The sequence below is a fragment of the Elaeis guineensis genome, chromosome 1 (assembly GCF_000442705.2).
Source record: "Elaeis guineensis isolate ETL-2024a chromosome 1, EG11, whole genome shotgun sequence".
NCBI classification, from domain to species: domain Eukaryota; kingdom Viridiplantae; phylum Streptophyta; class Magnoliopsida; order Arecales; family Arecaceae; genus Elaeis; species Elaeis guineensis.
Genome location: NC_025993.2, coordinates 161675308 through 161689236, shown reverse-complemented (window position 1 = coordinate 161689236; position 13929 = coordinate 161675308). Strand labels below are relative to the sequence as shown.

The following is a 13929-nucleotide window of genomic DNA, read 5'->3' as shown; positions in this document are numbered from 1 at the left end:
TCCGCACTTTCGACTTAATGTTTTTTTAAACTAGCCTTCCTCTCGCTTCCTCGATTTGGCTGGTGGCGAACGGGACCTTAATTTGTAAATTATGCTTTAACAATTCTTATCATATTTTTTCTTAAAAAAAAAATTTTCCCAGCGTCGCCTAGTGGGATTTGTTAAGTAATTCAGGATCAGCATCCGCTGGATGAGCAATGCGAGACCAACCAATACTCCGAACGGTTCTCCCCGGTTGGCGGGTTTAGTTATGACTGACATAATGCGTTCATTTTTTATTCCCCCGACGTCGTGGATTGCGCATTCATATCACTGGCTCAGACCTCAATGATTCTACAACTATTACCTCAAGCCTGTGACTTCTATGAATCCCACTGAAGAATGACCGTTTCTCTATATCTTACTCGGGACGAATTCGAAGAAATGGCCACGGAATCCTGGTTGTCTATGTTTCTTCCGTGAGAGTACCCTCAACTTTGGAGCTGCAGTTAAACGGGAGATGAATATAACCTAATCTCAGAAGTGAGGTGAAAGAAGATCATGGCGAGGAAGAATACAGAAATTGTTACACATGTTATAGATAAATGTTCTAGACAGTCAAGTTACATTGCGATCAAGTCTAAACTTCTCCAAATCATCATTTCCCTTAAACATTAGCCGAGCCTTGTGCTGAGAAATTGTTGAGTGATCAGCAAATAGTAGATCCTTCATGTACCGCAGTTGCAGCCGCTCTCTCTCAATCTGCAATTCAACCTCCTCAAAATGTGCAATCTTATCCTGGATATCTTTCATCTGCAGATGTATATATGAAACATTTTTTAATCATTTCCCATAAAAGAACAAATGAATAAACAAGCAAACAAACATAGGATTAAGGTTTCAAAAAAAAAACAGATGAAAAAGAGGACCTGAACATCCACAACGTCAGACACAGATTGCTCCACATCTTGGAGTTCCTTCTCAAGCTGTGAATGTGCCTCTGTGGCAGCCTCTTCAACAACTTCTTCAACAGGTTGACCATTTGGGCAGAAAGCCTCTGTACAAGAAGAATACCGCCTTTAATATTATCATAGAAAATACTAATGAGATGCCCAGATAAGAATCCAATAAAAAGAACCCAAGTGAAACCCATGAGGCATAGGTGGTGCTCCATACACAACCACTCATTGAATTACATTTCTGACAAAATAAAAACAGGTGTCAAAACCTATCTAAAGACTTAACATCTTTAAAGTTCCCCCCCCCCCCCTTTTCAGTATTTATTCAATCAATACTGAAATAACTACAAGTACTAAATCATGTCCATGCAATCTTATCCATCAAAATGGAAGACCATCCATTATTAACTTTCATCACACAGAATAGTAGTATGGGTTATGGATAGCTTAGAAGATTAGCTGTAGGCTAACAAATATAAACAAGAGAACTTTGTTTTAATATAATCCTAGTTAATATAGCTTTCATCTTTTTCATCTATTCCAATGTTTTTACCATTCAAACTGCTGATGCTGGCCAGGTCCACCTCATATAATGCTGAAATGGCAGCTTGAGCTGCAGCTTTGACGACATCTGAACCAGCCATGGCAGATAAGAAAGCAACCTGAGAAAGCACAACTATTGGTCAGCTCAAAAACATTAGGGTACACACATTTAGCGCAATTAACTAATTAAGCAAGAATGGAGGACCTTGCACGCGTCTATGGATTCATAAGGATTAACAAAAAAAAGAGAATGCACGCACTTGATAGCTTGTGAACAGCCAAAAAGAACTGAACCTTGGATGCATATCCCAGGATTCATCCTCATCTTATTCATAAAACTAGCAGGGGACTCGACTTAGCAGCTTTGGGGGGCAGGGTAAAAAAGTTGCTAGATGTCCAGTTTAGTAGGACACTTCACAAATCGAGCCCATATACACCTTAGCAGGGTGCACTCTTCTAAGCTGTGAAGGCCTTAACATGTGCCAGACCCGATGGCATGCAGCACCACCAGCATGCACCCATACCTATACTGTGGCTCCATACAGAGATCTCATATTGGATGTAGGTCGAAGTGTTAGCAATCACTTATTACTCAGCTCAATTCCCCTCGGACCCCCTGTTGTTGAATTGGCAGGGAGCACTGTGATTCAAAATATATTACATCCTAAGACTCCAACTTTAAAATCTACACACATAAAGAGATGATTATCCTCTTTAAAAGTTGACCAGGCATGACTGTAATTCTTAGACTGTCCAAAATGCATGCTATTTGATTGAAATGCATAAGTTGACTACAACCACAAAGTGTCTGCAGTGAACTAAATTAAGGGCATGAGACTACAAGTGAAACTACTAGCATAGGGCAAGTGCAATCAATGAACTAGTGATCTGAGAGAGGCCATGATGATTGCGTAGGCAAAAAAAAAAAAAAAGCTTTGATGCATGGTTCATAACCCATTAAGGAAGAAAACTGCTTGCTCAGCTGTCCATGGCAGGCATCTTTAGTTTTTTTTTTTTTTTTTTCCTTTTTTTACAGGGAGCGATTAGGCATGCTTTAAGGATAGAACGTTGAAAGCACAAGCCTTACAAGGCATTGGCACCACAATATTATAGAGCAAAGTAAATGATGGATCATAATGACTCAAACAAGCTCCTAGGCCTTTCAAGGGTCTACTTGCTGAATATGAAGTTTCAAAAAAGAATCGAATGTCCTGAACCATCTACCAATTAAGCACCCTGTTGCTTTAGCTACATTGATGTGATTTCATGTAAATGAGGCAGAAAAATAACTCAAGTAGACCCATCTAAATGAGATATCCAGAGCATTTAAAGCATAAATAAACATACAAATGCATAAGTAAATAAATAAACATATTTACATAGATGTATTATCAAGGTGAAGCACTTAACAACATTTCCTAATATTACTAGGACTTATAATGAGCTTTTGAGGGTAATAACCAAATGCTGCAGCTGACCTAAAGATAAACAGACTCGAAGTACAAAGTTCGGTGTAAACCTGAGCCATGATTGGGTTGCTTGCATCTGTTAGGGGTGTGAGATGCCTTCGCTTTATAGGGCGTGACATTGCAGCATCTGCCTCTTCATGCCCAGCACTCACCTGATCATTTTTCTCGTGCTGCTTACCATCTTCCCCAATTTCTGGAGGCCCCAAGAACTGCTCTCCAAAAGGCAACTTGATGAATCTAGCAACACAGTCTTTCTCGCTTCTACCACCAACATGTTCGGCCACCTTTTTCCAGTCTTCACCATAGTGCAAAATGGCCTCAAGTAGGTGAAGAGTCTCTTTGTCAGTCCAGTCAGTTTTTGTTTCTTCAGTGATATCAACGCGTTTAAAATCTGTTGAACTGAGGCCAGGCCTATAGTTGCCACGAACAAAGCATCTTGCACAGAGAATAATGTCTGCCTGATTACCAAAAAAAAAAAAAGGTAGAATCAGCTCTAAGAAATTTCTCTCTGCTGCAAAACCAGTCAGTGAAAGCAACCACATAATATATCTCAGAGACAAATGACTCATCTACTCATCAGGCATATCACTCCAGAATTTTAAAACAACGAAAGTTTGTGTTGATTATGCTTACTCTTTTCTTGTGGAGGAGATATAGGAAAATGAGCTTGAGCCAAGATAAGGGAAGAACAGCTTATTCTCCAATATTATTATTGATTATAGTTGTAATGAATAGACAAAAAAATCAAAGTAAACTCAATAATTTGAACTACATTACAAATTTTTTATATCAAGTGAATTGTTTTAAGTCTTTATCATCTTCATGTTTTGGTGACACATCGCCATGACAGCTTGGCATCTAAATCACCAGCTGTGTAAATCACCAGCTGTGTAATATTAGACTAGAGTAGACCTAATATATTGTATAATTATATGAGCCAAACCAGAAAGACCACAAAAGATCCAAAGAGCCAAATTGAGCCCAAGTTAATGAAGATTCAAGAGAACAGACCCAAGTCCACATCTAACTATTGGGTTTCAAGCCTAAGACAGGCTAAGCTCAAATCAATTGACCACCAGCCAAGGTTTTCAAACTGCCCAGGTGGTCTTACATGGTGAACCCCTTCAGGGTCTCGGTGTAATGCCTAGCCAGCAACATGGGTCCTTAAAGTTGGAATCAAGATTCGCTGTCTCGGTATTGGGCCCCATACCGGTGTCCTATTACAGCGACCATACACCCGGTATGGGGACCCATTCAACGTACCAAGTATTGATATGCCCCATGTACCACATATCAATTCGATAACAGTAAGGTACGGTAAGTGCCTACTGGTACTGACCAATAAGGCAGACCTTGGTTAGAATTGTATGATAAGCTTAGCTTCCCAACAACATGGTATGAAATATCACCAACGCATTAATGGAACAATAAAATCACATTGCTCCATCAATCATTCAAAAAGGGAAGCAATATTTGATGGATGGTAGGTATGTGTGGTTGTTTCGTGGGCAAACAAGTACATGATGGATTGTTATATTAGAAATTAGAAAAAAGTATGAATTAGATGATAAGCAACTCGTCCAATGTGATTAATTACCCATAAGTCACTCATTCTTTGGTTTTTTTTTATAGGTGTGTTTTGTTCTCTTTTTTTTATCTGTGTTTTGAGCAAGGGGCTGCAAAATCTAAACCTGTATTATAGAACATTTAACAAATGTAGCATTGTCTGTACAAGTATCCACAATGGCATTCTGCATGTAAGATTTGAGGTGGGTAAAACTACAAAAGTGTCTTCTCATCTATATCAGGCACGTTGTTGGATTCATAAACAAACGCTCTTATTGGCAAAAAATACTTCTTATATATGTCTCTATATCATCTTTAAGACAGCGATAAACCAAAAAGGGTGCTCACAAAAAAGAAAAGGTGCTTATCAAGGATATATACTTCCCCTCAAGCTATGCTTTATGCACATTGAGGTTAACCATGAAAAAGTTCATTCTTCTGTAAGAGAAACCATTTTTCGATTCACAAATAGGCACACTTTTTGGCAAAAACAGTTCCTATGGCAATCCCTTGCTAATTCCTTTATCATATTTTGGAAAGCAATAGAGCAAAGCTGGATGCATCTATGGAAAGGAAAGTGTGCTTATCAAGGATATGGACTTTAAACCACAAAAGACATCATGGCTAGCGCATGATACTGGAATTCTGGTCATATATAGAATAGGTATAGGTAAATTGTGCATAATTGCCTCTATAGTGTATCACAAAAAATTGATACATGTGTGCATTCATGAAATATTAGAATTAAATACAGTGAAATGCATGTGCAATTCCAAAATGACATATAAAAAAAATTGATGTAAGAAACATTATTGTAAAGATCAGCTGCTATGGCTGCTCTAGTGGTTTCAGCCCGAAACTGCTAAGTAGCATGCCCTAAGCACCTGATATATTGAATGAAAACTTGCTGCCACTGTGATATAGGATCAAAGTGGAATGGACTGGTTTCCAATTGGATGATTTGGATACCTCTAGTCCTAATGCTCAAAGAGCAAACCTCTTAACATAGCAAATGACAACTGATCATTGAGAAAGTTAATCATCAATTTCTCATTTGACTTTTGTATCTAGACTCCAGTGAAGTCTATTATCTATTGCTCAAAATATTTTGTTTGGCGAATTATGTTATACGATTATCAACATCTTTCTTCTATAGTTAATGTTGCATAATTCTGTATATTGTTGTCTTACAAGTGGTATTATCAAGTTTGGTGGATGATGATATTTATCATTAGATTGTGGACATTTAAGTTATATAGATATTGACATGATATCATGATGTTAGGTGGTGATGTTTTAAAACTTTGCGCTTCATATTTTATCCATTAATTTTGGAATGAAGTTGATGAAAATATTAAATTGTGATACTTGGTAACAAAAAACATTGATATGTTTGACAGCCCACTTTGGGCATATAGCACCTGCTAAGGCTGCTATAGTGCCTGCTATCCACTATCTGCTATAAAGCCTCTGAGCAGCTGCGTTCCTACTAAAAGCTTTATAACACATTGACTATAAATTTAATCAAAGGCATGGAATCATATATGGTAATTCAAAACGGAGCTCATCTGAGATGGAAACAGTGAAATGGATGTCTGATGGACTAAGACTAACTTTTGAGATGAGTTATGAGACAAAGCATAAGTTTGACTTAATAAAGAGAAACCAATGAAGAATAATTCAAAATTATATTGGTATATGCAATTAAAAGGTAGCTTAGTATGTAAAGCAACTTAACTTAGTACCTGAGAATCAAGAAGGGGAGAGTGGCAAAGGATGGAAGCTGCTAAAAAGGAATGGCAGAATGTTGCCCTTAAGAGGACTTATTGGATAAGGATCCATTAGTCAAGCATTAACAGTCAGGATGAGTCTTTTGGTCATAGCTATGGCTTATAAATGGCTTATATATGTTGTTATTAACATTTGAAAGCTCAATCTACCATAATATCTTAACCCCATATCAACACCATATCACCTGTCGTACAACCAATATTGACATGGGGTTATTGTCTGATTTGGGAAACTGTGAGCAGATACAGGGAGCATAACACACCTCATACTGTACTAGTATGTGACTGGTACATGACTGAAGCATGAGATTTCATACTTCACCATCACCTGTATGCAGCCAACAAGACCCATGGACCCATGGACAATGAGAGTAAAGATACATGAAAACACATAAAAGGTAATTATATGAGCATCTAAGCAATGCATCCGAACAAACTATAACTCATCAAATTTTAGAATGGCACATGGCATTAACAGCCAAAGAAAGTTACATAGTGCAAATGAAAGATAAAAGGATTGTTAGGTACATAGTAGTTGCAAATTCTAAATGCTTCTGGGAATGTCTCAGACATGCCTTATGGAGAGATATGACACAGGAGACAGGAGAACGAACTGGCATTAGACTATGTTAGCACAGAGTAGACTATATATTGTAAGTTACCGACGTAGATATCAAGTGACACTAATAAAAGCAGTCTCCAATCACAAGCAATTTGGGCTTGTAAAAGCTATGGCGTTTGAAGATTTATTAGCAATGGATCAAATTTAGAAAAGGAATTATAAGCATTTTTAAATTCTTACTAACTGATTTATACTACTCAATATTCACTAATTTATATCCATGACCTAAATCAGCAAACAACTACTAAGGCCCCGTTCGGCTAAGCTTTTAGAGGGCCAGAAAGCACTTTCTGACCCTCCAAAAGCACTTTGGATGGTTAGAGTAGTGTTTGATAAAAAAATATATGAAAGCTATTTTAGCTTTATCAAAAAGCTGAAAACGTCTATTTGAAAGAAGCTTTATTTTGAAGCTTTCCCCTAAAAGCACTTTCCAGATTAGATCGAAAAGTTGTTTTAACTTTATGAAATTTTATATTTTGACCAAAATACCATAGAACAATCCCATAATTGTATTTATATCCCTATAAAATATAATGCGCCATTTATGAACCCTAACACAGAAATGGAACTCTAATCGTCCTCACCTTCTTCCTTTCATATACAATCAGGATATTTTTTCTGCATAAAAGGAATCCTAATTTATCTCGGCTCCTATTTCTACAAAATCAAGATATTCTTTCTTATTTTTATCTGATTGTTTAAGATTATAGTTTTTTCAGAAAATTTTTTGGGTTCGTCTCTATTTGCTATCATCTTTTGGATTTTTTTCTTCCGTGATTATTTTTTTTCTGTGTCCCTCTCTCCATCTTTAACTATGACAGTAATAAGGTTCCCTTCTTTAACTTTCCATCGCATGTTTTTCCCCATATTTTATTCTCGTATGCCTCTCTCCGTTCCTATCTTTTCTCCCATCCATATCCATTTCTCTATCTCTATCTTTTCTTTTCTCCCATGTCCCTCAAGAGAATAGGAGTCTAAAGTACAAATCCATGTGATTCCTTTCCTTCTTGATTGAGAGCATGGAGTACATTTTTTTTTAGTATAGCAGTCCCATTTTAATTATAAGTCTATTTCTATTTTAATTATTTTTATTTTTAATATATGAAACAAATAAGAACCTAAGTATTAAATAATTATATTTTATTATAAAAATGAAAAGGATGTAGAATATTATAGAACGGATGTGGAATGTTCTGATTTAATATTATTTTGTATTCATGAGACAGAATTTTTTTTTGTCTTTCTATATGCATTGTCATTGTCAATAGGTTATACATATACATATAAGGTGATGTTCTAGGTGTTGAATGTTTCTATTGCTATGCCATGATATTATTATTATTATTTTTGATAAAAGTGAAACTTATATTTATTAATTTCTAATATATATTGTCTTATAAAATATGATTGAGATCATGATTTATGATTGACAGTGTGTTTTATGTCTTTGTTATTTCATTGTGTCAAGAAAAAAATGCCTAAGAAGTATCAAAATATGTTTGTTGGTCTATCAACCCAAGATGACAAGAAGAAGAAGGCGGTTTGGAATGATAAATTGATAGAGGAGTTTATCGATATATGTATTGGTGAAGTTAAAGCTGGTAATCACCCAAGAACATATTTCAATAGGCTAGGATGGGCCAATATAATTAAAAAATTTCATAAAAAGACTGAAAATCAATACGACTACAAACAATTCAAAAATAAATGGGACAATCTGAAAGCAAACTGGAGCATCTGGATGAGATTGGTAGCAAAAGAAACAAAGCTTGGATGGGATCCTGCTAGAAACACAATAGATGCACTGGATGCATGGTGGAAAAGAAAAATTGCAAGTACAAACAATAGTATATTGATGTTTGTAAGATTTTTTATCGTATGCTTTTAAAATAAATATTGATAATTATATATCCTTAACTTGCAGGAAGTTCCTGATGTAGCTAAGTTTCGAGAACGTGATTTACAATATACCATGAAGTTGAATAGGTTATTTAGAGATACTAGTGCCACAAGGGAGGGGGCTTGGACACCAACTTTACCGATACAGGAGAATGTTGAGAGCATATTTGAAGCTGATGATAGGCTAGATGGAGAAAACATTAATATGTTTAAAGGTTTATGTGACATGGATGAAGATCTTAATCTGATTGTACATGAAATTGATGATCTTTTCACTGATATTGATAATGTTAACCCTACCCCTGCATCTTATCCCACCCATGAAAAAAGAAAAAAGAGAGTCCTAAGAATCAAGATAAAAAACGCAAAAAGATAGGAGATGCTGCGGAATTATCTCAGGAGTTTAGTCATCTTGTTGATGCGGTGGAAAGGAGTATAATGCCATCCAGAATAACTGATAAGCCTGGATGTAGCATTGATGAGATGATGAAAATAGTGCGTATAATGCCTGAGATGGGAGCACAGTCTGAATTACTTCTACTTGCTATGAAAGTGCTCCTTAAAAGAGAGCATAGGAAAATGTTTGTGGCTCTCGAGGATATACATCTTTGGATAGAATGGCTCAAGCGAATGTCAAATCTGCGAAACTAGTTTTTGATAGATTAGCATGATGATATGTTTTTTGTAATTTTAATTATGAACATTTATATTGGAATTATGATGGATTATACATATTCGTATTATGTTTTGGACAATGTGTTGCAAATATCATGACTATTATTGATATTATGGATGGTATGTGTTGGTGTTTTATATTGTTTGTATTATTTATATTTTAAGTTTTCATGTTATGTATTGTTTGTTTTTTTTATTGATGTTTTATTTTTAATGTAATATTTTGTGTACAAATATGGATAGCACTAACAACAGTTCTGAGGAGAATTATGTTAGTGAAGACGAGATAGTTGATGATAATGAATTTTATACATTTGTGACTATAGCTGCTAGTATGGCTAATGAATATTACTCAAAATATATTGATAAAGTCTTGTAGGACCTCTTATCAAACTGGATATAGATTTGTATTAGAGATTCTACAAGGTAATCCAGATAGATGTCGACAACAATTTAGAATAGAGAAACATGTATTTATGGATCTATGTAAGGAACTGAAAGATAGATATGGTTTGAAAGGTTCTAGAAATATTTTTGTTGAGGAGTTGGTAGCCATGTTTTTGATGATTCTAGGACATGGGTTTGGGAATAAGATGGTTCAAAAAAGATTTCAACATTCGGGAGAAATAATTAGTAGACATTGTATCTATGTCTTAAATGCTGTCTTAAAAATGACTAGGGATATTATTAGCCCAATTGACAGGCAGTTCAAGAATGTTTTCAGTAAAATTCGTGATGATAATCATTGGTGGCCTTATTTTAAGGATTGCATTGGAGCAATTGATGATACTCATATCGTAGTAAAAATTTCTCCATCTAAGCAAATATCATATATTGGCCGAAAAGGGATTCCTACGCAAAATACTATGGTATGTTGTGATTTTGACATGCATTTTACTTTTGTTTGGGCTAGATGGGAGGGTACTACTCATGACACTCGTATTTTCTTAGAGGCTATACGCAGAGAAAAGCTCAACTTTCCACACCCAACTAAAGTTTATGTATTTTAATTAAATTTATTATAATAGTAGGCATATATTTTACCTTTCATGCATAAGTATTAAATTCTAACTTATCTATTTTTATATAGGTAAATATTATTTAGTGGATGCAGGATATCCTCACATGTTAGGATATTTGGGGCCTTACAAAGGGAAAAGATATCATCTACTAGATTTTCAACGTGGAAGTCAACCAAGAGGTATGCATAAAATCTTTAATCATGCACATTCCTCGTTGAGATGTACTATTGAGAGAACATTTGGATGTTGAAAAAATAGATGAAGAATATTGAGTACAATGCCCAACTTCCCTTATTATAAATAAGTTCAAATTAGGGATGGCAACGGGTAGGGTTTGGGTAGGATATTGTACTACCCATCCCCAAATCCGAACTTAATACCCTATACCCAAGCCCTATCCGATATCCGATCGAACAAGAAAAGAGATATCCATCTCCATACCCAATGGGTTCGGAGATACCCACGGATAACCTATTTTTTCATACCCAATCCATACCTGCACCATACCCAACCCATACCCATCCCATATCCAAAAAAATAAACAACCAAAATAATTTTATACATATTATCAACCAAAACAGAATTATCAATTCAACATAGAATACAATTTATAAGTCCAAATTTATAATAATCAAACATAGAAATAGAATTACCATTCAGCATAGAACATTGAGAGAGAGAGAGAGAGATCCTCTATATATATATACACACACACACATTCGGGTATGGATTCAGGTATGGGTTCGGATATTACCCATACCCGTAGATTCAGATCGGATTCGGATTTGAATAGAAAACAGCACTACCTATACCCTACCCATATCCGTGCTACAGTCTTCGAATTTTCTCCAAATCCGAACCCAATCCCGATCAAATTTTATTTTTCGGATTTGATCGGGTTTGGGTAGGTTGCATACCCATCGGGTCGGACCGATTTTGCCATCCCTAGTTTAAATTATGATGACTTCCATGGCCATTCATAATTTTATTAGGAATCATGCAATTAAAGATTTTGAGTTTCAGCCTTATGACAATGATGAAGATCTACTCCCTCCAGCTTGTTTAGAGATTAGTGAATCACAAGAGAAACCAAGTCCAGAGCAAAGCCGAGCAATGAGTAACTATGAGATGGATGTTCTGCGTGATTAGATTGCTACTCTTCTTATGACTCGTTGATTTCTTTTGTTTATAAAATTGTACATGTAACATGGATTTTATCCCATGTCATTCATATTTTGGATTTGAGGAAACATGCATCTTGCATTTTTATTACTACTATAATCAAAAATGTTAAACAATTTGATGATATTAATAGTTAATACATATTTTAGAATTTGTTACAAATATAGTGGCATCAAATATATATTTGATTTATCAATATTCACTGATATTATTTCATTGTGTATAAGAAAAGCAGAAATAAGAAAAGTATTGAATAAAAAAGAATTCTAAAATCTCATTTTTTGCAAATATGATTGCATGCATATATATTATACTATAAATATAATGTTATATTGTAATGTATCGTACTATTACGATATTATATGATAATTTTTTTCATTATATTACAATAATATGCTATATTATATCATATCATAGTAATATTATAATGCATAATAATATTTGAATATGTAATAATCCCATAAAATGTTATATCACATTGTACTATTGTGTTATATTACATTATGTTAGGAAGGCTTTCACAACTCACTAAATGGCTTGGGTGGGGAAGTTCAGTAGCCAAAAGATATGAACTCGCTTCAAAGATTAGGGGATCTAGCTAGAACCAAAATAGGAGACTTTTGGTCTGGTTATACTATAATAATATTATACTATATAATAATACATTGCTATGTTATATCATATAATATTATATTATATTTTTGCTATAGTATACAATATTATATTAACTATATTATATCAAAATTATATTATATTATACTAATATTATAATATATAGTATATTTACATAGCAATGTATATTATATTTTATTATACTCTATTATATAATATTATATAATGTCCTTTATGATCATTTTGTCATACCAAAAATATTTTTATGGTTTGATTACCAAATACATGTTAAAGTTCCACGGCACTTTAGAAATATAGTTACCAAACAACAAACAGCTTTTTCTCAAAACTCGGCTTTTCAAAAGTTCTACTGTCAACAGCAATCCCAAATAGGGCCTAACTCTTTTTTATAATCTCCCATAAGTTCAGCGATTGGGAAATGTTGCTTTGTAGTCCAAAAATATAATAAAAGGAACACTAAATTTCAAAAAGAAAATAAATCAAGCTAAGAAATCAATCACCAACCTTATCAGTGGCAAAGCAAGCGATGCTACAGACAGACCTGCAGTTGCTGCACAGCTTCTTGGGGCTCTCCTTCTTTTCTAAAGCCTCCTCAGCCTCTCGCTTCTCCTTCAAGCTGGGCTTTGCCGATGGAGCATAATTGATCAATCCCCACTCCTCGAGGAAATCAAACACCCTTCGGATCGACCCTACGTCCCCGATCAACCCTCGCCGGCCCTCAGTGAAGGTGATCTTCCTCGAAGGATTTCTCCTGAACCGTCTGATGATCGAGTCCCTGTAGTACTTGTAAACCCTTGGGTTTCTTGAAACTGACTTCCCGTCGAAGAACTCCGGCAGGATCTTTCGCTCTGTCTCGTGGATCTTGCCGAAGGAAAACCACCCTGGACAAAGGGGGAAAAACAAGAAAAACTGCTGAAACGGAGACAAAGCTAGGGTTTTGGAAGGGAGAAAAGAATGCGCCCAAGGGAAAATTAGGGATTTTGTGGCACTTTGACTTACCGGAGCAGCTGGGAATGGTGATGGTGTAGGAGGCCGCGGGGGAGGGTTCCGGCGTCCGGGGACTGGCGGCAGGGAGGAGTTCGGCGACGTCGGTGGACGGAGTCTCAGATTTAACAGCGGGGGTGACCGGAAGAACGGGGGTTTGCGGCGGCCCAGGGGTATTCGCCGGCAACGGGCCGGGGGTCTGGGCGGGCGGCGGAGGCGTCGCCATTGCAGCGGAGAGGGAAAGGAGGTGGACGAGGTTTTAAGAACCAATGGGATGGCCAATTTGCCCCTACCAGACAAACAAAACCCGAAGCTTGTCCTGCCAAGGGACGCGCGGAACTGTTGCGGCTTCGCCAGATATATTCGGCGTGTACCGACTATTTACTATTTTCCAAATTATTACTTCAACAGGATGAGGAAGCTTTTAGGTTTTGACCGTTTTCCTGAAGAAGACGAGCATGCCAGGGCAGGTTCTACGACATGGAACGATGAAGGGTGAACTACGCCAAGGGGTTCAAGTTTCTTTGATTATCCTAATGTTATGATAAAGTTATCGATAAGAGTAATTATAAGACTACCCTATTAAGTTTAGAGAGGGTAACAAAT

At 36.0% G+C, this 13929-nt stretch overlaps 1 protein-coding gene and 2 pseudogenes across 1 annotated transcript; 2 read left to right on the top strand and 1 right to left on the bottom strand.

Annotated features, from left to right (window-relative positions):
* Nucleotides 1–554: 554 nt before the first annotated feature.
* Nucleotides 555–13616, bottom strand: LOC105039440 (SWI/SNF complex subunit SWI3B). The gene is made up of 6 exons (XM_010915580.4): nt 13339–13616; nt 12844–13220; nt 3001–3408; nt 1492–1600; nt 909–1036; nt 555–792 (listed from the first exon to the last, which is right to left on the bottom strand). Exons 1-6 carry the CDS (start codon nt 13547–13549, stop codon nt 598–600), a joined length of 1428 nt encoding a protein of 475 aa, XP_010913882.1. The 5' UTR covers nt 13550–13616; the 3' UTR covers nt 555–597.
* LOC140854835 (uncharacterized) lies at nt 8125–9715 on the top strand (annotated as a pseudogene).
* LOC140854834 (uncharacterized) lies at nt 9731–11883 on the top strand (annotated as a pseudogene).
* Nucleotides 13617–13929: the final 313 nt, after the last annotated feature.

Bases quoted from the DNA above. Each gene is read 5' to 3' on its own strand.
- LOC105039440 (XM_010915580.4), bottom strand. From the start codon at position 13,549: ATGGCGACGCCTCCGCCGCCCGCCCAGACCCCCGGCCCGTTGCCGGCG. The intron at 3,409-12,843 runs GTTGGTGATTGA...TTTGGTAATCAG, and splicing joins CTTGCTTTGCCACTGATAAG to GCAGACATTATTCTCTGTGC. The intron at 793-908 runs GTCCTCTTTTTC...ATACATCTGCAG, and splicing joins CTGACGTTGTGGATGTTCAG to ATGAAAGATATCCAGGATAA.